The sequence below is a fragment of the Vicugna pacos genome, chromosome 16 (assembly GCF_048564905.1).
Source record: "Vicugna pacos chromosome 16, VicPac4, whole genome shotgun sequence".
Taxonomy (NCBI): domain Eukaryota; kingdom Metazoa; phylum Chordata; class Mammalia; order Artiodactyla; family Camelidae; genus Vicugna; species Vicugna pacos.
Genome location: NC_133002.1, coordinates 34836644 through 34860619, shown reverse-complemented (window position 1 = coordinate 34860619; position 23976 = coordinate 34836644). Strand labels below are relative to the sequence as shown.

Below are 23976 nucleotides of genomic sequence, written 5' to 3'. Positions count from 1 at the left end.
GAGGCGGGAAGCGGGAGCGGTAACGCGCTGCCCTGGCACGCTTAGAGGGGCGGACAGGGGACGAGCAGGGATTGAGCGCCTACTGTGTGCCCTAGCACTTTCCAAAAGGATTTTCGTTAGATTTTCCCTGCAGCCCTTGCCAGAGGGGGTTAATGCCTTATTTAAGAGGGACAAGTTGAGCCTCTGAGAGGTGAAGTCACTCGCCGAAAACTGGACAGCCAGGATCAGCCTGAAACCCCAGATCTGTGCTCCATTACGCCAGGGAGAGCAAGATGAACTTGAACCACTTGTTGGCCGAATCCTGCTCTTTCTGGTTTTTCCTGGATTGGCACATAGTAGGTGCTCAGGAAGATGCTGGAAGATGGAGATGGAGTTTGACAGCTCAGCCCAGGAAGTACCCGCCGAGAATCCAGCCTAGCCTGTGGGGCACCCGGTTTCCCCAGACCTCAGAAAGGAACATTTGCGATGGGCGGACATCCTAGTTCGACACAGGCATTCGGCGAACACGTGGTGGTGGAGCCCCAGCCCTAGTAGAGGACAGACTGGGTTCAAATCCCCGCTCTGTAGCTTTGACTGTGTGACTTTGGGCAAGTCACTTCATTTGCCCGACCATCAGTTGCTCCATCTCTAAAACGGGGTTATTAATATCCACCCCCAAAGGGCTGTGGGTGGTTTAAACGAAACTGTTCCTAATACACTTACTAAACGCGCAAGTATCTTCGTCAGTTCATTCCACAAACTTCGGGCAGTCTTCCCGCACGGGGTGAGCGCCCGAACAAAGTCTCCTCGGCCCCATTCCATAAGCCGCCCACCCCTGGACGCAGGGACCGACGAGCCTTAGAGTGACCCTCGTCCAGCGAAACCCGAAACTACAGTCGGTCGCCTCGAGAGGTCGGTCCCGAAATCAAATATTCAAATATTCCGAAACTGGCGTATGGATGGGGCTGACATTTTTGCGTTTAATTCCCTTGATGTTTTACTCTTGTCCGTAAAGGTAATTCGTTACAAACTCCTAAATGAGACTTCTGGTCTGTGTCAACTTTTCGTATGAGCGAAGTTTAACAAAGCAGTCCAAGATATCGGCGCCTGGCAGTCCTCGCGGGGATCCCGGTCCTGGGACCGGCCCCCGACAATCCCTTGGTTCTCGGCCCCCTACCCCAGGCGCGGAAGCGGCATAATAGGCCTCTCCCCACCCACCCCGCCCCGCCGTTTAGACCAAGCCTTTTCGCCCTGGCAGTCCTCCGGATTCCAGTATCCCTGCAAGAGTGTGGGGAGGTGGAGGCTGCAGCCCAGAAACCAGCTTCCCCGACCTCCCCAAACTCCAGCCTCGCGGGGATTAAGGGAGTAAATCCCTGACGCCACAGACCAGGTCAAGGACAAGTTCTCCCCCGCCCTACTCCCCACTCCTGGGCGGGGATTCACCCCCCCTTCCCGGATGAAAGGTACTAAATAGACGAGAAGGGAGGGGTGGCGGCGGGTCCCAGCCCCTTGATGTTCCGGTTGAACAGGTGCTGGTGAAAAGGAGGCGGTCCCGGCGGAAGAGTCGGCCAGGGGGGCCTGCGGCAAAGAGGGGGCAGCCTCCTCCACCCTCAGTCCTCCTGCCGGTTTTCCCCGATCTTCTCCCTCTGCCCCTCCCCCGCAGGAAGCGTTCCCTGCCCGACGTCTTTGAAGTGTCGCTGAAGCCCCCAGGGCTGCCTTCTCCCCTCCGCTACCCCATCTCACGCTGAGGGAGTGTGACCTTTGGTCCCTGCGGGCGTCCACTCCCCCCTTTAGGAAGCAGGGGGGTTATGTTTCGTCCCCCTTGCCCACGCCCGTCTTGGGGATGACGCCTTCGGGCTGACGTCCCCTCACTTCTTCCTCAGACCGCATTTCAGAGACTTTAATTCTTTCCGGTGCTGTGTGTGAGTTTATGTCGTGTGTGTGCGTGCATAGTGGTCAAGTGTAAATGTGTTGTTCGTGAGCACTTCCGCAGTAGTGGCTCTCTAACTCGGGTGGGTCTCTAAGCGCGCCTGAGGGGCTGGAACTCGAGTTTGTGCCCCTCTGGGAGGATAGTGTGGCTGGATGAGGCTAAGAGCAAGTTTCTGTGTCTGGGGGTGCCTCGGCGTGCCTCTGAGGGGTCCGAGTCCCTGTAAGTGCGTGTCTTTCTGTAAGGTGGACCGGAAGCTCCCCGAGGGCAGGAATATCCGTTTGTTCACTCCTTTATATCAACGACTGCACACAGTAAGCATTCAATAAATACTTGTTGAATGAACAAATGTCTCCTTGTAAGAGTGTCTACCCCCTAGGGAGGCCTCGGAGGAAAGAGCCCACCCGCGGCCATACAAAAATCCTCCCCAGACACGGAGAGGTGAACGACCCACGACGTTCCTGCTCTTGTTCCTTCTAGCGCCCCTTCCTCTGATCTCCACCTCCAAGTTTCCTTGCTGCTGAAGAACAGTCGCTGAGACGAAGACCTGGGCGGAAGGGGCTGGAGAGTTGGAGACCGGGGGCCGAGACCCAAGGGCAAACAGATGGAGGGCGCAGTAGCGCCAACCCAGAACCGAGAGCCGTAGAAAGAAAAAGAAAGAGGGGAAAGAAGCGCGGAGCGAAAGAGCGAAAAGCTCCCTACCAAGCCAGGCTTTGTTCCCTGAACCTAAGACTTTACCCGGCGGCGGGCGGCGGGCGGGCGGGGAGCGAGCGAGCGGAGGCGCGCGGCCATGGCTGCCGCGGCCGGGCAGGGGGGCCGGGGGGGCGGCGCGTGAGCGGGCGGCGCGGGGCGGGCGCGGGGCGGGCGGGCGCCCGCGATGTGCCACTCGGCGCCTCCCCCGCCGGGCCCGGGCTGCGCGGCGGCCGGGAGCCTCTGGTAGCTCGGCGCGCGGCGCGGAGGGGGCGAGCCCGGCGCGCGGATCTCATTGTTGGCGGGGGGGGGGGGGCCCGTCGGGGCATGAGGGCGAGAGCACGGCGGGGGGGGCGGCCAGACAGAGCGAGCGAGGAGGAGGAGGAGGAGGACGCCGAGGAGGAGGAAGGAGGAGGCAAAGAAAAGAAGCGGCGGCGGCGGAGGAGGAGGAGGAGGGAGCGAGGAGGCGCGCGGCCCCCCGCTCCCTCCCTCCCCCCCTGACCCCCGACCCCCGCCGGCCGGCCCCCCGCCCCAGCCCCGGAGGGAGCTCATGGGAGTATGAAGGAGATGGTAGGAGGCTGCTGCGTATGTTCGGACGAGAGGGGCTGGGCCGAGAACCCGCTGGTCTACTGTGATGGGCACGCGTGTAGCGTGGCTGTCCACCAAGGTACGGGGGTGGCCCGCGGGGGCGGCGGGACCCTTGGGGCGGCGTGCGCAGGGCGCCCCTGGCCGCGCCCTCCGGAGACCTCCTGGGGCTAGGGTGCCCCTCCCCCACCCCCACCTGAAGGGATGGGAGGCGTCGTGGGGGCTCCCCCCGCCCGGTCCTGGAGGACCGGGTCAGGCATTGTTTTCTTGCCTATTGTTCCAGTCCCGCGCCCCCCACCCCAAGTTGAGGGAGTTTGGGGACAGTCTAGGGGGCAATGAGTGCATTCTCCGCGCCCCTCACTACCAGTGTCGGGGCTGCTAGGAGAATGTTTACCTGCGAGGTGTCCCCTCCCGCCTGGTTATTTTGGTCTTGGCTGTCGGAGGGAGAGGTCAAAGGGGGGTCATCCCCCCTCCCGCTTCCGGATACTGGGAGGAGCGGAATTGGGAAGGGAGGAGAAGGGTCCCAGGGGAGAAGGGACTCCTAAAATCCTCTAGGGAAGAGCTGCGGGTAGGAGAGAGGTTGCGCAGGGGGCCGGGAATAGAGAAGAGGGAGGTTTGGAGTTTCCCCCAGCAGCACATGGTTCGGGAGTTAACTCCTTGAGGAATCTTGCCGAGGGCGCAGGCTGGCATCTCCCGCCTGTCTAGCGTAGCCAACTGCCCCCCCCCTTCCTGGGACAGCCCTTAATCCTGTCCCTGTGGGCTCTTCCCGCCACTCTCCTCCGGGTTACCTGCATGGCACCTGCTCTTGGCCTTGACTTTTGACCTGTACCTATTATAGTTACAGGCAGAAGATGAGGTCCCTGGACCCCCAACTTCCCTGCCTCTTCCATTACTGGCCCTTTAAGAAATGCCCCCCCCATAACAACAAAACGTGTTTGACTGTAGTAAATGTTATTTCTCTGATTTTCTCTATTCCTGATGATGACGACTGGTCCTGGCAGGAGCTGGTTACAGAAAAGGTGTTGGGGGGAGGATCTGCTAGAAGTTTAAGGTCAAGGACTCACTCAGACTTCCGATCCCTGCTTGGAATGCTCGGTTGTGTGGTTGAAAGCTGGCCGTGTGCTGTTGGGCGTTCCTTGTGGTCCTGCTGTCTAGAGAGCGATCTCTGGGCAGGGGAGCAGCCCCCCTCCTGGAACTGGCTCTAGTCCTTCAGAGTCACTCCCTACCCCTAGTGACTCTAGGAAAAGCCACTGCTGATAGATTTGCTTGTGATTCTTCTCCCTCACCCCCAGCTTGCTATGGCATCGTCCAGGTGCCAACAGGACCCTGGTTCTGCCGGAAATGTGAATCTCAGGAGCGAGCAGCCAGGGTGGTGAGTTTGAGACTCCCTTCCCCCCTCCTGTACACCTGAGCATCCCCTCCCTCCCCGTTGAGCTAGGGGACTCTGAGGTTGAGGCTAGGGTAGGACTGTCACACAGGACTTCCTGTTTCCTGCACACCTATCACCAACCCCATCTCTCCCTCAGCTTATCCCTCACTGCGCCCCACGTCAGGCACCGGGCCTTTTTTTTAACTTGCTTGTTTGTTTGAGCTTTTTTACAATGGAAAGTTTCCAATGTTTATAAAAGTAGAGGGAATATTACAATGAACCTCATGTCCTCATCACCGATCTTCAAAAATTTTCACTCATGGTCAATCCTGTTTCCTCTGTACCCCCACCAGTCTTCCATAGACACCTTATTTCATCCTGGGGCCCTCCAAATGTATTCAGGGAGGGCCCAGCTGAGCAGATCCCCCACCCCTTTTAGGAAGGCCTGCCCCCCCAAATCCCTGTGCCTCCCTTATATTGGCAGAGGTGTGAGCTGTGCCCACACAAAGACGGGGCATTGAAGAGGACTGACAATGGAGGTGAGGGGTCCCTGAGCCCCAGGGCTCATCTGTGGAGGTCAGCAAGGCCCCCTGAGCAGGGTCTGGGAAGGCAGGAGTGGACTGCGGGCAGGGGTGGGGTGCAAAGGCTGCGTTTCCCTGCCCTTCCCTGGCTGGTATTGGAGTCTGATGGGAAGGCTGTGGAGGAGGGGACCATCTGCAGTGTGGGGTTGTGAGGGGTTGGGGTCTCGGGCTCGCCATCACAGCTGAGGCCGGCCCCACACCGCCCCAGGCTGGGCCCACGTGGTGTGTGCCCTCTACATCCCTGAGGTGCAGTTTGCCAACGTGCTCACCATGGAGCCCATCGTGCTGCAGTACGTGCCTCATGATCGCTTCAACAAGGTCAGCGGCCCCTACTGTGCCCCATACCAGTCCTCTCCCTAGCCAACAATTCTTGGGTCCCTCCAGTCCTCTCTTCGTCCAGTGTAATTTGATTCTGTCCAACCAACACTTTTCAGGGAACTCAGGAGGTAGGTAGGCAGCTTCCACTGACAGACGCTGCTTTCACTCTGGAACTCAAGTGAAGCAGCAGGCTCCCCTGCAGTTGTACTGCCTGAAGGTAGACCTCAGCAAGCAGTTCACTCTTTCGTTCACCAAACACATTTCACTGAGTGCCTACTATGTGCCCAAACTGGGCCAAGGTACCAAGCGCACAGTGTTTAGTACTGATCAAGACAGATGTGCTCCCTGCCCCATGGAACTCACACTCCTGTGTGGGAAGACTATAAATATCAGTAAACAGGCAAATAAAGTAAATGCAATTTGTGGTAAGTGCTGTGAAGAAAATAAACAAGGTACTGAAATAAAGAATACCCTATGGGGGGCTTACTTTAGATAAAGTAGTCAAGGAAAAAGACATTTTGGTTGAGACCTGGCAAATGAGAAGGAGCCAGCGGTTGGTGGAGGGGGGGTCAGGTGGCAGGGGATTGTTCCAGGTTCCAGGCAGAAGGAACAGCATGTGCAGAGGCTCAGAGGTGGGAATAAACTCACTGCTGAGCCAGACAGACATAGTCTCTGGCCTTAAGGGATCGCCATCCAAGGACTGCACTATCCAATATAGTAGCCACCAGCCACCCATGGCTATGCAAGTTAATTACAGTTAAATACAATTTAAAATTCAGTTCCTCACTCACACTGGCCACATTTCCATAGCCCATGTGGTTCATGGCTGCTACATCGGACAGCACAGTATAGGACATTTTCATCATCACAGAAAGTGCTGTTGGATTGCACTGACCCAGGATCACGAGGAGAAGATGAAACCGGGGGGGGGGGGGGGGGCGGGATCCGTCAGATATAAGGGAGGAGGGGACGATTGCACTCTGTCCTGCAGACATGTTACATCTGCGAGGAGCAGGGCCGGGAGAGCAAGGCAGCCTCAGGAGCCTGCATGACCTGTAACCGCCACGGATGTCGACAAGCTTTTCATGTCACCTGGTGAGACGTCTGCCTGCCCTGCACCCACCCCGCAGGGTTACCTGGGATCCCTGGCCAGCTGTACCAACCCCCTCTGAGGTTTGCCATGGATGGCTGCCAAATGCACTCATCCTAGCTGCTGTCTCTTTGGTCATGATAGCAGTGCTTTCTTTGGGTGGCCTTGTCCTTGCCCCAGCAGGGGTCTAGGAGGGGGAAGGCAGGTGGCAGGTCTGGTTTGTGGCCACACCCTTCTCAGGTGGACCTTCTTGGTTAGTGCCCAGATGGCAGGCCTGCTGTGTGAGGAAGAAGTGCTGGAGGTCGACAATGTCAAGTACTGTGGCTACTGCAAATACCACTTCAGCAAGATGGTGAGTTTCGTCTGCCAGGGTGTGAGTGGGTCAGTCAGCCAGGGTTTAGAGGGTGTGGGCTTCAGGCCAGGCCACTGCCTGGTGCTGGGAGGACAGACATGGAAGGAACTATGTCCCTGTCCTTGAGGAGCTCACCATTGGATGAGGAATAAATTGAAGTACAGCCTGAGGCGTGTGAAACAGAGCTGAACCAAGTAGTCCACCACCCCAGAAGACAGAGCTCAGACCCTGCCTGTCCGAGTCTGGGAGGTTTTAAAGAGACAGCACTTAAACTGAGCCACCAATAAGAGCCAACATTTGTGGGGCTTAATGTGCCCCAGCCACTGTACTAAGTTCTTTACATGTGTCATTTCATGTGATCCTTCCAACAACCCAAAGAACTAGGTGTACTATATATTCTCAGTTTAAAGATGAGTAAACTAAGGCCCTCTGCAGTTTTTTACTTACCTCACTGCAGGTGTATGAGATTCAGGACAGACAATCTGATTTGGAAGCTCCGTGGGAGCCTACCAAGCAAAGACAGAGAGAAAGGAATCCCAGGCAGGGTGACTGGCATGGACAAAGTCCTGAGATGAGAGAGAGCTTTAGTAGGCAGGGTGTTCGGTAGGGAGGAGGCAGGAGATGAGGCACAAAAGCTCAAGTAGGGCCAGAGCTGGACTCGCTTCTTCCCCAGGTTCAGGGGCCCAAGGAGAGGCTGGAAAAGGGGTGCTATCCCATATTTGTGGAGAGACCTGCATGTTCTAGAAGTGGTGGGGTGTCCTGCAGATGTATGCTGTGGCCTGACTGGGAAAGCAGCTTGGACCTCAACCCCAGGCCACAGGCTTATAAGGCTGCTTATAAGCAAGAGGGTAACATGATCAGATTTGTTTTTCAGGAAGATTACCCTGGCAGCCACTGTGAAGCTGGAGCTGAAGGGCCAAGGCTGGCGGCTGGGAGACAGCTGCGGTGGGGCGGGGTTGGGTGGGGGGTGGTGAGGCTGGATTCTACAACCATTTCTAGGTAGACTTGCCTACATGTAGGGGTGCTGAGAAGGAGTTGTTGAGGGTGGCACACAGGATCCAGGCCCTTGATGCTGGGTAGATGGGGCTTGAGCACCTGAGAGTGCTGTGAACTGGGGTGCAACAAGCTTCTGTAGGGCCGGCATATGTCCTGGTCTGCCCTGGAGAGTCCCAGTTTGTGCTTGTTGCCTTGGTGTAATTATTAATAGCTGTCTCTTTCATTTTCAAAAATATCTTGGTTTAGATCATAAGTCATAGGGTCACCTTGGTTCAGGGTTCAATATTGACTTAAGACAAGGTAGGGAGCTTGGTTTGGTTTATAGGAGGTGCCGAGTGAGGGTGTTCAGATTTAGGGGCTGTGAGACCCCCGGGGCAGGGTGGTTGTGGCAGCCTTAGCTGTGTAAGACTGGGGCTGGAGTCCCTGGTGCCCACTGCTAGGGAGCGATTTGGTCAGTTGAGGCCCGAAATGAGTCCTTGAATTTGACAGTTGGGAGGTAGTGGGTGGCCTTAGAGGGAACAGCTGCAAGTCTAGGACAGGTGAAGCCATTGGATCAGGCAGGGAGAGCCCAGAGCCCTGGCTGGGAGGAATGGCAGCACAAGGGTTGTTTGGGTTTTTCTTGTGAATATTTACTTCCCGCTTCTTAAGGGCAGCAGGCCCTTTGGGATGGAACCACTATGTTTGGTGGAAGGCCAAGAACAAAGGAGAAGGGGTGATGGCTGGAGCAGAGAGTCTGGAGGGGAGGATGAAGTATGGAATGCAGGCGAGCAGGGGCTCCCATGAGGGCTCCCACCCCAGAGGTGGAGGTAGGCTGTGGCCCAGGGCCTGAAAGGGGCCAATAGGGCACCGTAGAAGGAGGTGGGTGTAGCATAAGAGACCTGGGCCCCAGGCCTACCTCCAGCCGTGCCTTACTGGGGTCAAGATGCCCCTACCTCTTCTAGGTCTCAGTTGCTGAATCTGGGGAAACTAGGATCTCAGGCTAGAGAACGCCCTTCTATTGAGCAGAGTATCACTAAGGACGCAAGGTCCTCTTAGTGACAGGCAGGCCAGTGTGGGGTTGAAACTGGCCCCCAGGATCACCTGACCTTCAGGAACTTTCCCTTGAGCTAGGGAGAAGAGGGTTTGGCAATTCCTCTTGGTTCTCTCCCCAGAAGACATCTCGGCACACCAGCGGGGGAGGCAGCGGAGGAACAGGAGGAGGAGGAGGAGGAGGAGGCAGTGCCACAGTGGGAGGTAGCAGTGGCTTCATCACTGGCCGGAGAAGCAGGTCAGCTTCGCCATCCACCCAGCAGGAGAAGCACCCTTCCCACCACGAGAGGGGCCAGAAGAAGGTAAAAGTCTTACGGGTCTGCCTCTATGGCCCACACTAAAAAACACAAGCTTCTTTCCAGAAGCCACCACAGGTGTCCCCAAGGCCTTAGCGCCTGCCCTCTTCCTTCCTCTGAGGCCACAGAGGGTCGAGAGGGGGTTGAGGAAGTGACATATGAGGGTCACAGACGATGAGCTGAAGGCCTCGTTTCCCTGGGGCTCTTTGTATCTGTGGGGTTCCTCCGTATCCCCCCATGACATGTGTCCCCAGACACCCCGACACATGGCTCTGGACATTTACACACATCGCCACAATCTAGCAATGTGTCAGCCTAGTTTGTCCATGCCTGCATCCCCTCGGGCAACTTGTCACAGAGGTCCTGGCTCCCGTCCCTCTGCGCATTTCTGTGTCCTGGGTGGATACCCTTGTAGGTGCGTGCTCGCTTGTGTGGTGCTGTGTCCCTGGCACGATAATGGGACAGGCTGTCTTTAGCAGGCATTGGGGATGAGAGGAGAGACTTAGCTCTCAGAGGAACCTGCCTGAGCGCCTCCTGTCCAGCCAGAGTCCCCTAGTCCTTCCACGGGGTGGGAGGGGAGATGTCACGCACAAAGACTCATCTCTGAGAAGGCTCCACCCCTACATGTAAGCACCATGTTTATCCTCACCCGGACTGTTCCCCAACACAAGTGTCAATTCACTTCTTCCTCCCTAGAGTCGAAAGGACAAAGAACGCCTTAAACAGAAGCACAAGAAGCGGCCTGAGTCACCCTCCAGCATCCTAACCCCACCTGTGGTCCCCACTGCTGACAAGGTACTGCTGCCTACACCCAGGAGGGTTGGTGTGGGAGGGGTCAGGGTGAGCACCCCTGGGAGCCCCCACAGCTTCAGGTTAATATGTGTCTGCTCCCTGCCCGACCCCTCTCTACTCCCCATTCTAGCCTAGGAGGGGCAAGCTCCTCTGCCCTACCTATCACTGACCCATCAGGAGGGTCGGGTTAGGTGGAGTACCGCCCTGCCTGCTGGCTGCCAGGTGCTCACATCTGTCTCTGTCCAGACAGAGGGCCTCAGCACTGGGCTCTTGTCTGTGGGTACAGCACAGGTTGGTTCTCTGAGTTTCTGGGGTCCGTTTCCCCAGAGACAGGCAGAGAGGACCCTTTCACTCTTCACTCCTCCCCCACATTCCATGTAGGTTGGAGGGACTGAAAGGTGCCCATGGTGGCTTGCAGGGCAGGCCCCTGGACAGCACCCTGAAAGCCCCCCTCATCCCTAGTAGGGGCATATGTGTCAAGCCTGACTCCAGAAATGGGCAACATCTGGATGAGCAACCGGCAGGCTCTACCGAGGCCAGGGAGTCACTAATCCAAGCCAGAGCAGCCCTCCCTGCCCCTCCTTCCAGCCTGCCCTCCCCCTGGAAGGAGAACAGGGGCCTGGAGACACTGCCTCCTCCTGTCACCATTAGTGCCCCATTTCCCTCTACCGGCCTCAGGAGGTTGGCAAAGCTCTGGGCATCTTAGCAGGAGGCTCAGGTATCAGGTTTCCAGGGTGATGTTGCTGTAGCAACTGTCCCAGTAACCCTCTCCCCTCCCTGCTGCCCAGGGCTCACCTGGAAAAGCTTGTCATCTGCGCCCTCTGACCTTTCCCTGGGGCCTGCAGGCAGGTGGATCTAGGAATTGCCCCAGTGGCTGGGCGTCCCTTTGGATGTGTTAGAGCATTCTGCCCAGCCTCCTCCACCCACCCCAGCATTTCAGCTACCCCTCCCCCTAGCCCCTCTCCTCCCTTGCTCTCAGAACTACATCTGGCTCCCTTCAGAACTCCAGCTGTTGGAAAAGAACAAAGAAAAAGACAGAGACCAGGGCTCCACCCAGGAAGGGGCAGCACAGGGTGGCTCTCACTCTCCTGTCCATCCTCCCTTTGGCATTTGTTCCTTTACTGAGTACCTGGTCTCCACCAGGAGGAAGAGCTATGCCTGGCAGTACTACAAAGCCCTAGTTTACTCACCACATGCTAGGCTCCCTTCTAGAAAAGGGGGATAGGAGGGATGCATGAGGATTCACTCAATTTAATTCTCAGATAAAGTAGATATTTTATTAACCGCATTCAATAAATGAAGAAACAGGCACAGAGTAGTTAAGTAATTTGTCTAAAAGCACACAGCTAGTGAGTGGTGGAGTCAGGATTTGAACCCAGGCAGTCCGGCTTGAAGGCCTGTTCTCTTAACCAGCACAGGACACTGTCTCTGCAGTATATAACTAGCAACCACCGCCATCAGAATCATCATTATTGACCCCATACTATGTATCTGGCATTATGTTCCTCGTAACTCTCCAAATAGGCATGATTAGTCCCATAAGGACACTGGAGCTCCATGAAGGTGAGAGACCACACGTCATGACACAGCAGTAGAAGGCAGAGCCCGCCAGGCTCAGCCCCCAGAGCCCAGGCCCTTCCAGCCATTGCCCTGCTGCCCTCAGACATGGGGGACAGTATATTTCAGTACAGCGTGGCAGCTGTTGACATGGCTGATGTAGGTGGGTACGTGGTGCCCTGGAAATAACAGGACAGAATGACTTGTTCCACTTTGGGTAGCTCTGGGGTGACTCCAAGAAGAGGGGGTTTTCGAGCTGGATTTTGAAGGATGAGACATTTCCCAGGGAGAGAAAGGACAGGCTCTTCGGGCAGAGTGCTGATTGTCTAGAAAGGGCATGGAGTGGCCAAGGAGCCAAGTGTCAGCCAGGTGGCTGCAGCTGGGGGTGAGCAAGGAGGGAGTGATGGTGATTGGAGGGCCCAAGAATGGGGCCAAGGCAGCCTTTTCTCCCTGAGGTCCGTCTTCCATATGTACCCCACTTCTCAACACAAGTCCAACCCTCTTGGGCCTAAGTGTTTCTTAAATGAGTGACTGAGCAGATACGTACATCAGTACAGACTCTTGAGACCATCTTCATCACTCCGCAGCCCGAGGTGAAGGACCGACAGCTTCTTGGTTTCAGAGGTCCCATCTCTTCACACCCAGAAGTTCCACAGCTGCCTCCCCATCTCCCTGGTGGAGGAGCTCCCACCATCTGCTTGCCTGGAAATGCTTCCTGAGGCTAACTGTGGGTGCTCCTAGGAGAGCCCTGGGTCCTGGATCCTCCTGCTCCACTCCCAAGTCAGGGTGAGCCCAGGCCCTGAGGCTGACTGCGAGCCTTCCTCTCCTCTCCTTCCCTCAGGTCTCCTCCTCGGCTTCCTCCTCCTCTCACCATGAGGCCAGCACTCAGGAGACTTCTGAAAGCAGCAGGGACTCAAAGGGGAAAAAGTCTTCCAGCCATAGCCTGAGTCACAAGGGGAAGAAACTGAGCAGTGGGAAAGGTGTGAGCAGTTTCACCTCCGCCTCCTCCTCTTCTTCCTCCTCCTCTTCCTCCTCCTCTGGGGGGCCCTTCCAGCCTGCAGGTGAGTGTGGACATCCTGGAGGAGGCTGGGAACCAGATAGTCTTTGGTCCTGAGCTTTTCTAACAAGGGCCTTTGCAGATTGGTTTGCATCTCATTTGCTTAAATTGATTCTGGTTAAAGATGAAGGAATCCCCACCAAGTGACTTTTCTCCACCCCACCCCCTTAACCCTCCCCTCTTGAGCTGGAACCCCCTTAACCCTCCCCTCTCCCTCAGGGCCTGGCTCTCCAACCCCATAGCATTATTCATTATCCCCTGCACGTGTGCTGTCAGGTACCGTTTTTTAAAGCACAAACACTAATGTTATCTCTTGTAATCCCTATGTGGTCATCCAGTGAGGACAGTAGGGTGGGAGTTATTTTCCTCCCTCTTTATCAAAGGTGGAAAAGGTGGTGGGGTATGGCAGGGAGGGAGGGACTCATCCTAGGACACAGAGATACTGGCAGAGCTGGGACAGGAAACCTGGCTTCCCTATCCCCCTACCAGAGCGCTCTCTAACTAGTGCATGTTGGGAGTAGGAGTGGGGTGGGGATCTGGGCTCCAGCTGTAATTCCATTTTCCCTCTGCAGTTTCGTCCCTGCAGAGCTCCCCTGACTTCTCTGCATTCCCCAAGCTGGAGCAGCCTGAGGAAGACAAGTACTCCAAGCCCACAGCCCCCACCCCTTCAGCCCCTCCCTCTCCCTCGGCCCCCGAGCCCCCCAAGGCAGACCTCTTTGAGCAGAAGGTGGTCTTCTCTGGCTTTGGGCCCATCATGCGCTTCTCCACCACCACCTCCAGCTCGGGCCGAGCCCGGGCCCCGTCCCCTGGGGACTATAAGTCTCCCCACGTATCGGGGTCCGGGGCCTCTGCAGGCACCCACAAGCGGATGCCCACGCTGAGCGCTGCCCCTGTGCCTGCTGAGGAGACCCCTGAGACAGGCCTGAAGGAGAAGAAGCACAAAGCCAGCAAGAGAAGCCGACATGGGCCAGGCCGACCCAAGGGCAGCCGGAACAAGGAGGGCACTGGGGGCCCAGCTCTTCCCTCCCTGCCTGGTGCCCAGCTGGCTGGCTTTACCGCCACTGCTGCCTCACCCTTCTCCGGAGGTTCCCTGGTCAGCTCCGGCCTGGGGGGTCTGGCCTCTCGTACCTTTGGGCCTTCTGGGAGCCTGCCCAGCCTGAGCCTGGAGTCACCCCTGCTGGGGGCAGGTTAGTGACCCTTGGGGATGGAGGGTATCTCAGGGCCCCAGCCAGTCTAGTGAGAGGACAGAGATATAAACATGCAGTTAGAAAGAAATGTGATAGAAACTGCTCCAAAGGACAGAGGATGGAGGTGACAGTCACCTGAGACACTCCCCCGTACCCATCTTCTGCATGGTTGTAGTGGGAGAGACTGGGGTAGATGGCCAATAGGACTTACCCAAGTTTTGGTTGATCAGTTAGAAAAGCTGGGAATTCTCCAGCCTGGGCAGGGCAAATAAGCAGGCATGTCAAGCAGATGTCACCCAGACAAGATGTGACATCTTTGCAGTAAGAGGGTAAGACTGGTGTGTGGCCAGATCCAGGGGAGAGGTTGCCCTAGTCACCTGGCTGAGGAGGGGCCTGGGGGAGTGGTGACTGTAAGCTTCCCTCTGTGTCCTCCTTGTGCCTGTAGGCATCTACACCAGTAATAAGGACCCCATCTCCCACGGTGGCGGAATGCTGCGGGCTGTCTGCAGCACCCCCCTCTCCTCCAGCCTTCTGGGGCCCCCAGGGACCTCGGCCCTGCCCCGTCTCAGCCGCTCCCCATTCACCAGCACCCTCCCCTCCTCCTCTGCTTCTATCTCCACCACTCAGGTGAGGCCTTACTCCTGGGCTCCTCTGTCCCTGGGCAGGTGGGGGACAGCCTGCCGAGGACCCCAGCTTTCCATGGGAATTTGAGAGATTGGGCTTGAGCACTACCAGAACTTTTCCCTCTCTCTGGTCCTCTCTCCTCCCCAGCACACCTGGTCCCCTCCACCCCGGTGCACACAGTTGTGCTCTAGATCCAAGAATAACCACCAGGCGGGACTGTACCTCCTTTCCCTCAGGTGTTTTCTCTGGCTGGCTCTACCTTTAGCCTCCCTTCTACCCACATCTTTGGAACCCCAATGGGTGCCGTTAACCCCCTCCTCACCCAAGCCGAGAGCAGCCACACAGGTATGTGAGTCCCTGACCCCATTCCCCTTTCTTCCTGAAGACCTGAGGGGCACCCATCACTTGCATGTCACCCCAGAAAGGATGGGAGGGCTTTCTGGCTGCCCCCTCCCTCTGGCCATTGCTCACCCAGCCAAAAAATTTTCACACACAACAAACCGGGATACACTTTCACTTGAAGACCCCCTCCCCCCGTGAGGGGATGGGGCAGGGCAGGACAGGGCAGAGTTACTACTGCTCCATCTTACAAAAGAAAAAGGCAGAGACGTATGACTTGCTCAAGCCAGTTCAAGTAGGGAAAGGCAGAGCAGGAGCTGAAAATCTGGTACCCTGACTCCATGCCTAGTTCTACTGCTGTAGGGTAGTTCCCCTCCCGCCTCTTAGTGAATCTGTGGGATCAGCTTTTGCAGAGGTCCCACCATCTGGGCAACCTGCTCTCTGGGTATTTAGGAGTTAAGAGGACGGATCCCAGGCGCCCCTCCCTCTCCTTGGAGGGTTAACCCAGCCCCAGAGAGCTGATTGGTGCAGAGGTACCACCTGGCCTGCTGGGGGTGGGGCTTACCAGATCAGGTAGGCCTTAAAGGCGCCAAATCTGATTACAGAATTAAGGACCTACAGAGTAAGTGACTATATTTTCCAGAACGCAGATTGTAATTCTGTGGCCTAACAGAGTTTTGTTGTCTAATCTGTGAGCTTATTAATATGAAAGTCATACAAAACTGATTATAGTAGTACAATATTTAAAGGCTTGTTGTATGGCAGCTAAACCATTCAGCTTAATGCTTCACATTTATTATCTGATTTTAATCCTAACAATCACTTCAGAGAGGTTAGTTTCAAGCCCACGGTCACACGGCAAGTAAGTATCAGGTCCAAGTGCAACCCAGGATTGTCTAGGCCCCAAATGTCTATAACTTTGAAGTTACAAGTTTTCTTCCAGGAAAGAAATTGGGAGGTGGATCTGAAAGTAGCCAGGCAGCAAGAGCCTTTCTGCCTAGAGAAAGGGGACGAGACGAGATCCCATGGCTTTGCCTCCCAAAAGGCTCGGTTTCCAAGCCAAGGCTCCCAGCGCCTTAAGAACTATAACTGCCAGTCTAGGGTTGGGAGGTCCTGGGGAAGGGTCTGCGGTAAGGTCCCAGATCCCGCACCCACTTCCCAGGCGAGGACTGTGAGGCCGACGGCACCCCTTCCTCGCTGATCCCTGCCCCACTTCTTCCAAGAGCCAGACCTGGAGGACTGCAGCTTCCGATGTCGGGGGACCTCCCCCCAGGAGAGTCTGTCTTCCATGTGAGGGAGGGGGTGGCGGCTTGGGGGAGGGGCTGGGAGCGGGGCGGAGGGACTGCCAGGGAGGAGAGGGCGGAGAGACGGCGCGAGGAGAGAGTGGGATCCCCAAGGGGATGTCTGAAACCCCTGAGAGGAGAGGAGGGGGACGGGGAGACTGGAGTTGGGGAGTGAGGTAATCCTGAGCCCAGTTTTCCCTTCTGACCCCAGGTCCCCCATCAGCAGCCTCCCGGCACTCTTCGACCAGACAGCGTCCGCACCCTGTGGGGGCGGCCAGTTGGACCCAGCGGCTCCGGGAACGACTAACATGGAGCAGCTGCTGGAGAAGCAAGGAGATGGCGAGGCCGGCGTTAACAGTGAGGAGGGGTGACGTCGGGCTGGGAGACCTGTCCTAGGATCCCCAGATTCGGTCACCTCTCTCAAGTCCCCGTCTTTAAGGATCCGGCCCCGCCCTCACCTTAACTCTGGCCAGTCCCGGGCCTTACCTTTCATCCTCGCAAGGTCCAGCTCCTGGCCCCGCCCTCTCTTCACCTGGCCTTTGGCCCTCGCGACCTATTGGCCCTTACCTTACTAAGCCCCAACTTCCGCCAGCAGCTTCACTCCCAATCACGAGGCCTCCACCCTGGGCCTGAGGCCCCACCCTTTGGTCTTTAGGCCCCACCCTTTGGTTCTTAGACCTTTGGGTCCCCAGGATTCACCTGAGTCCCTCGCTAGCCGGCGTCTTCTCTTTTAGGTCTCAGTCCGAATTCTTCCCCAGGCCCCGCCCCTCCAGGCTCCACCCTGGTCCTCTTGCCCCGCCCCCAGCCTTCACCCCGCCTCTCCAGGCCCGCCGCGGGGCTCAGGCGCTTTCGCCTTCTGTCTGCAGTCGTGGAGATGCTGAAGGCGCTACACGCGCTGCAGAAGGAAAACCAGCGGCTTCAGGAGCAGATCCTGAGCCTTACGGCCAAGAAGGAGCGGCTGCAGATTCTCAACGTGCAACTCTCTGTGCCCTTCGCTGCCCTGCCTACCGCCCTGCCTGCCGCCAATGGCCCTATTCCTGGACCCTATGGCCTGCCTCCCCAAGGTAAGGGGATCCCACAGCCTGTGTGTGAGGGGCCTCTGCTCAGCGGTGGGAACTGGCTCGACTCCAGCCCTGACCTCCTTCCATGATTCCTCTCCTTCAGCCGGCAGCAGCGATTCCTTGAGCACCAGCAAGAGCCCTACAGGGAAGAACAGCCTGGGTCTGGACAACTCTCTGTCCACGTCTTCCGAGGTGGGCGCCACGGGGAGGGGCACGGGGGGCGGGACGGCAGGAGCGGGGAGGTGCTAGGGCCTCCATGTCCCATCTCCACCTTGCGCTATTGGAAGCCGGGCAGTGACGTGAATGGCTGAGCAATTGGGTGACTGGTCCACTCATTGTTTCGTTAAATAAGTAATAATTGCGAGGTGCCTACTTAGGCCAGTCACTGGCTAAACAGTCGGTGAGCAAAACAGACACAGTTCTGCTCCTGAAGACAGGCTAAGTCTAAGAAAATCAGCAATTACAAACCGGGAAAAGTGCTAAGGTGGAAATAATTTGAGGGCTGTGAGAAAGAATGGAGGGTCGGATTCTTCTCTGGATATAAGGTGGTTAGGGAAGGCCTCTTTGGGAAGTATTTGTGAAGAGTTTATTACAGTTTATTAAAGTCTCACACAAAATAATACCTGTGTAATTGGTGGTGGTTGGGGTAGCAGTTGTTATTGTTATGTTGTGGTTATTACTGAAATCAAGCAAACTGGGTTCTTGTTCTATTTGCCACTTACAAATTGTGTGACTTGGGCAACAATAATCATAATAGTAACTAACGTTAATTGTGTACTTGCCCTTTGTCATGTCCTGTGCTGAGACTTTTAAAGCGTGGCGTGTTTAGTCTTCACAATAACTTTGTGGAATGGGTGCTGCTGTTACCCCCATGTTATGAGTGTGTCAACTGAAACAGAGAAACCACCCAAGCCATTGCATTGCGGACATGGGATTTGAGCCAGAGTCTTTCACTCCAGCTGCCTGCAGAGTGACTTAGCCTGTCTGCTAACCAATGGTTTCACCCATAAAACAGCAGTAATGAGTTAGTACAGGTCAAGCACTGAACCCTGGATCTAGTTCACTAGGTAGTCACTACTGTCATCACTATTCTGTGTTAAACAAGCATTGGGCGAGGCCCCCAGAAAGTGATTTGTAAAGACCATTTGGATTCTTAGCCTTTATCCCTGGGCCTTGCTTATTCCTGCTGAGTGGCTCTGCCTGGGGTTAAGGTGAGGGTGGCTGTGCTCTGTGAGAATGCTGGTGAGTGCTGGGCTGGGGGGGCCAGAAAGGTCATGCTGGCCCCCCGCCCCTCTGACCCCTCCCTTCCCCCTCCCTCCCCAGGACCCACACTCAGGCTGCCCGAGCCGCAGCAGCTCGTCGCTGTCCTTCCACAGCACGCCCCCACCGCTGCCCCTGCTCCAGCAGAGCCCTGCTACTCTGCCCCTGGCCCTGCCTGGGGCCCCAGCCCCGCTCCCACCCCAGCCGCAGAATGGGCTGGGCCGGGCACCGGGGGCAGCAGGGCTGGGGGCTATGCCCATGGCTGAGGGGCTCTTGGGGGGGCTGGCGGGCAGCGGGGCCCTGCCCCTCAATGGGCTCCTGGGGGGGTTGAATGGGGCTGCTGCCCCCAACCCTGCAGGCTTGAGCCAGGCTGGCGGGGCCCCCACGCTGCAGCTGCCAGGTTGTCTTAACAGGTGAGGGAGAGCTCAGCCTGGGGAAGGGAACGGGGAGGCTGGCTCTGGGAGGGACTCCCCCCAAACACCCACAATCCCCCCAAATTTTGGAAAGCTGTCTTGCGGTCTTACAGGGTACAGAATCTAGTCACCTCTTGGCCCCAGGTGCTCCCTAGATGTTAGGTGTGAGTGCTGTCTGGGTGGTAGCTCTCCAGAGACAGAATTGTCTGTTTATTCCTTATACCTGAATCTAGGTTTTCCTTCTGAGAAAATTCTTCCACCTAACTTGTCTCCCTCCCACTGTCCTCTCTGAGCTCTTGTCCTTTAATATCACACATCCCCGCCTCTCTCCACCTGGGTCTGAGGGAGTCTGGAAGCGTGTGGGGGCAGGGGAGGAGTGTTTCCCTGTCCCTTCCCATGGTCTGTGTTTTGCCTCCTGCTTCAGCCTAACCGAGCAGCAGAGACACCTCCTGCAGCAGCAAGAGCAGCAGCTCCAGCAGCTCCAGCAGCTCCTGGCCTCCCCACAGCTGACCCCGGTAATGCCCCTCTCTGCCTGGGCCACCTCCCCGCCTCCTGCTCTGCTGGAAGGGCCCATCTCAGAGTATCTAGGTCGGCCCCAAAGGGAAGGCTTAGAAGGGAGGGAGGAGAGCCGCAGGCTGGACCCTTATGGATCATGTAGGGGCAAAGGGGGTTGCTCACAGGGGCCCTGGCCACGGGGACAGAGATGCTGTACTGGCCCCAGATCACATCCTAGTGAGAAGGTCTGGAGGGTGGTGAGTCCTGTTACTGAGCATTTCCAGTTCCAGCCCCAAGGATCTTCAGTGGGGACTTCAGGGCCCACGTAGAGAGGTAACTGAGCAGGTGACAGACACCCCATCAACCAGAGCAGCCCCTTTGAGCTCTTTCTTGTATGTTGAGTTCTACTAAAAATTCCTTTGGTGAAAAGGAGTTCTGCCTTTAAAAAAACAGGGGAATTGGAAAAATAGAAAAATACTCATTTTCATGTAAAGAAACACTGGGAAGGTAAAAAGAAACCAATTCAGTTGGTTACTTACAGAGGCCAGATGGCAACAGGGGTGAAAGCAAGATTTCTTAAGATGTAAGCCTTGATAAATAGTTTTGAGTTTTGGGACACTGAAAATGCTCTGCCTGTTTAAAGCAAAGATAAATGAATCTTAAGCGGAAAAAAAAAAACAAACAAAAAAGAGGAGAGTTGAAAACTATTGACCTCGTTTAGTGTTTCTCAACTTGGGGTCATACCACCCCTGGGGACATTTCTGGTTGTCATAGCAACTGAGGAATTGCTTTGGTGAGGGGGATGGGGCCAGGGATGCTAAACCTCCTGCACTTGGCCAGTAGTGCCCTAGCTGACAGACACTGAGGGTGAGCAACCTCTTTCTTGTCCAGATGGGGAGACTGAGGCCCAGAGTGGGGAGTTAGAGACCAAACCTTGACTATCTCCCAGGCCTCCTGCCTCATGGTCCTAGTGTGATGGGATGGGGCCCAGGCCAAGCAGGGTGAGATAACCATGGGGACCGCTGGCCAGTGAGCAGTCTGGCCCTGTTGCAGGAACACCAGACCGTTGTCTACCAGATGATCCAGCAGATCCAGCAGAAGAGGGAGCTGCAGCGGCTGCAGATGGCCGGGGGCTCCCAGCTGCCCATGGCCAGCCTTCTGGCCGGAAGCTCCACCCCTCTGCTGTCCGCGGGCACCCCTGGCTTGCTGCCCACAGCATCTGCCCCACCTCTGCTGCCTGCCGGGGCCCTGGTGGCTCCCTCACTTGGCAACAACACAAGTCTCATGGCTGCGGCGGCCGCGGCCGCAGCAGTAGCAGCAGCGGGTGGCCCTCCAGTCCTCACTGCCCAGACCAACCCCTTCCTCAGCCTGGCAGGGGCGGACGGAGGTGGCCCCAAAGGAGGGGTGAGTAAAGGGTCGGGGCCCTCCTGGAGCATTAGAAGGGACGTCATCAGGTGAATCATCAGAAGGAGGAAGGAAGCGATCCCTGGGTCAGCAGAGTGCCTGCTCTAGGCCCCAGGGCCTCTGCCAGCAAATGGGTGCCCTCCTTCAGGTCCAATAAAGATCCCTTCTGCATACGGGCTAACAGCAAAAGGCCCAATTAGAAAATGGCATTCCTCTGGGAAGCCCAATTAGAAAAGGCTGTTTCCTCTCTGATTGGACCATTTAGAAAAAGATGATGCTTTGGGTGGGCCATTTGAAGAAAGCCTCTTCCTCCTCCTTCTGTGGGCCTAGAGCCAAAGTCCAAGTGCTGGCCTTGGCGAACACATGCCTACGCAGGGCAATTCCTGCCCTCTACACACATGTACTCGTTAACCCTGGTGTGCACCCGCCAGAGCCCAGGCCCTCACTGCACCCTACGTTAGCTTTCTTGACCCAGGAAGCCATTCTCAAGCAGGTGTTAGGACCAGACACCTCCCAAACCCCCAGCCTCCCTTCCTCTTTTTCCAGACCGCTGACAAAGGAGCCTCAGCCAACCAGGAAAAAGGCTAAATCCACCCACGCCCCTGCTGATCCCCCAAGTGGAGGGGCAGATCCTGGCCTGAGGGGTCCCAGCCTGGAGCGGGCACCTGTGCCCAGACACTGGAGAGCCCTGGCCCAGAGCATGTGCTGAGGGCCGGGGGTTGTGGGGTGCTCCTGGTGCCGAGGACTGAGACCAAGAGGGGAGCCCTTTCCATCTAGCCCCCCTTCCACTTTGCACTGGGCCTTTTGTGAGGGGCTCAGAGGGGGTCAGGCTCCAAGCCTGCCTAGGAGCCCCCATTCTCAGTGAATGTTTTGAGGTTTCCCAGAAAGCATGTTAAGTGGGCCATCGCATAAGTGGGGGGTTGGTTGAATCCACCACATAAAATGGATCAGCACTTGTGTGGGAGAAGTAGGGGGGGTTTGGCCCTGGGCCTGCCCCTGTGCAGAAGTCTTCTATAGAAGGAGGAAGAGCCCTGCTTGACCTGCGGTTTCTTCCCAACTTGGGCAGACGGCAGGAGGGCTCCCTGGGGCTGTTTCTTGCTGGGCCCCTTCCCCTGCCCCCCTACAAGGGTCACAAGCTGAGCTTGTAAAAGCCCACAGACTAAGAGGCTGAGGAAGGGGCAGGGTGGCATCAAATTCGGCCCAAGCCTCCCTACCTCTGGGGGGTAGGTCCCAGTGATCAGCCGGGGGAGGGCAGGGGGAGGGCGGCCCAGCCCCCTCGGTGCCCTGCCCCTTGTTTGCACTATTGGATTTAGGAGTGCCGAGGGTGGGGAGATGAAGCGGCCTGACTCAGAGAGCTTGTGTGTGTGTGTGTGTGTGTGTGCGTGCGTGCGTGCGCGCAAGCGTGCGTGTGTCTGTCTCTCCCTGGACCCCGGGCAGCCAAGGGCAGGGAGGGAAGCAGTGCTCAGATGGGGCAGCATCAGAGGGGCGCCCCTAGCTCTTGTTTGCACCCTCTCACCTCACCAACTTTAGTCCCTTTCTGGGGCCTGAATGGTTAACAAAAACCAGAAGAGTACTCCAATATTGGAGAGTAACTGGGGGCTGGGGGCTTTGAATCAGGGTGATATCCTGCCTTTCCTCCCCCAGACCTCGTGTGGTCTCAGTGCCCCTCCAAGCTCCCCTTCCGCCACTGATTATTGGTCCTGCTTCCCTGACACAAGGGGAGCCCCAGGGATTAGGGGGTAAAGTGCCACTTCTTTCAGTGAAAACCTTCTTCCCAGAGTTAGCCCACCTGCCTCCCCCTTCCCTCCCCCCACCCCCACCAACCAGGGGAGACTTAAGCTTAAGCTGACCTAACAACTGTCCCTTCACCCACCAGCTATTTCCCTGGGGTGTAGTGGGCAGTTCTCACCTTAAAGAGTCCCCACCTGCCCAGAGCCTTTGGTGGCCAAGGTTGAGGACAGATGGGATGGCAGGAGGGGGACGAGGTTGAAGCCTGTGTCTGTCTCGGGTGCACTGGGGTCCGAGCCGGGAGGGGGTGCGTCCAGCTTCCCTGATGCCTGTGTCTAGTCAGTCTCTTTGCATGTGCAGATTTGTATGTGTGTGTATGTGTGTGTGTGTGTGTGTGTTTCTGTTTGGGTTTTTGTTGTTGTTGGTTTTGTTTTGTTTTTTAAATAAAGAAAAGAAGATGTGTATATTTTTGGCAACGACAGAAACGTAGTGCAGATATATTTTTGCCTGTGCTGCTCAACTGGTTTTTTTCTGATACTGAAAATAATATTAATATTCCTGTTGATAAGACTTTGTAAGATGTTAGGGAGCTGATAATGGAGGGGGTGGGTGGGAATCCTTCAGAGGCAATTTCTTAGGCACTTGCAAGGGCTTAGGGGGAGGGGGGAGGCAGTTGTGATGACCTCAGAAATACTTTTTATTAATGCTAAATATCAGTTAGAAAGACATGATAGAATTCAGCATTTTATTCATCTTCATCTATTAAGCTCTCTAACTCCCTGCCCCCAAACCACTGAAAAGAAAAAACAACTTTCAGAGATTCTTAGAAGAGAGGCTCATTCACACCCACACCCTCGCCCAAGGTCAGCCCACTTAGAGCTGAAGTCAGCTTCTGTTCTGGATGGTGAGGGAAGTCCATCCACCCCAAGGCTGCTGTGGCAGAGGGTGAGAGGTCCCAATGTCTTATTGCACTGGAACCAAGAACTCCTCTTCCCTCCAGCACCTGAGAGCCTGGGGTTCTCATCTCCAAGAGTCTGTTTTCCTACTTTCTCCAGGCTGGGTGCAGTGGCAGGTAGGCAGGTTAGATTTGAAGAAGGTGCCTAGGCTGGGTATGGGTTGGTGCAGTCCCAGGATTTGGGGCAGGGGGCATGACAGAGGTGGTGCATTTTCCTCTTTGGAGGGAGCTTTATAATAGGCACGGTCTGGAACACTTCAGGAGGGAGCCGGGTCCCAGTGCCAGGGGTCCAGCTACCTTGACCCCACCCTCCTCTTTCAGCCTCAGTCCCTTTTTCTAGGATGAATTTGGATGGGGAGCAGGAAGGGATGCAGATTTATAGATTGTTCTGTCTAGGTGAGGGGAAGGATGTGGTTTGCAGGGCGGACGTGGAGCTTGAAAGTGTGGAGTGCTTCGTGTGTCATACCCTCAGCACGGAGGTGTGAGTGGGCTGTGCATGCAGAGCTGCTGTCTGGCCTGAGGTCACAAACTAGTGCATGAATGTCAGAGCTGGAAGGGACCTGTCTTTAGGGGTCGTGGGAGCCAGGTCCTGCTTCACAGGTGATGGCT

The 23976-nt window shown here is 56.3% G+C and overlaps 1 protein-coding gene across 2 annotated transcripts; it reads left to right on the top strand.

The window, feature by feature from the left end:
- The first annotated feature begins 3105 nt into the window (after positions 1-3105).
- Positions 3106-23180, top strand: MLLT6 (MLLT6, PHD finger containing). Of its 2 annotated transcripts, none has more exons than XM_072938825.1 (20): positions 3106-3263; positions 4474-4553; positions 5035-5089; positions 5340-5449; positions 6441-6544; positions 6798-6891; positions 9042-9218; positions 9909-10007; positions 12403-12622; positions 13191-13805; positions 14251-14432; positions 14666-14774; positions 15992-16058; positions 16263-16408; positions 16918-17115; positions 17216-17304; positions 18436-18785; positions 19210-19300; positions 20334-20684; positions 21231-23180. In XM_072938825.1, exons 1-20 carry the CDS (start codon positions 3155-3157, stop codon positions 21270-21272), a joined length of 3288 nt encoding a protein of 1095 aa, XP_072794926.1. In that variant the 5' UTR covers positions 3106-3154; the 3' UTR covers positions 21273-23180. The 2 variants fall into 2 exon arrangements, with proteins under 2 accessions (XP_072794926.1, XP_072794925.1); XM_072938824.1 differs by having other exon boundaries at positions 9039-9218.
- The last annotated feature ends 796 nt before the right edge of the window (positions 23181-23976 follow it).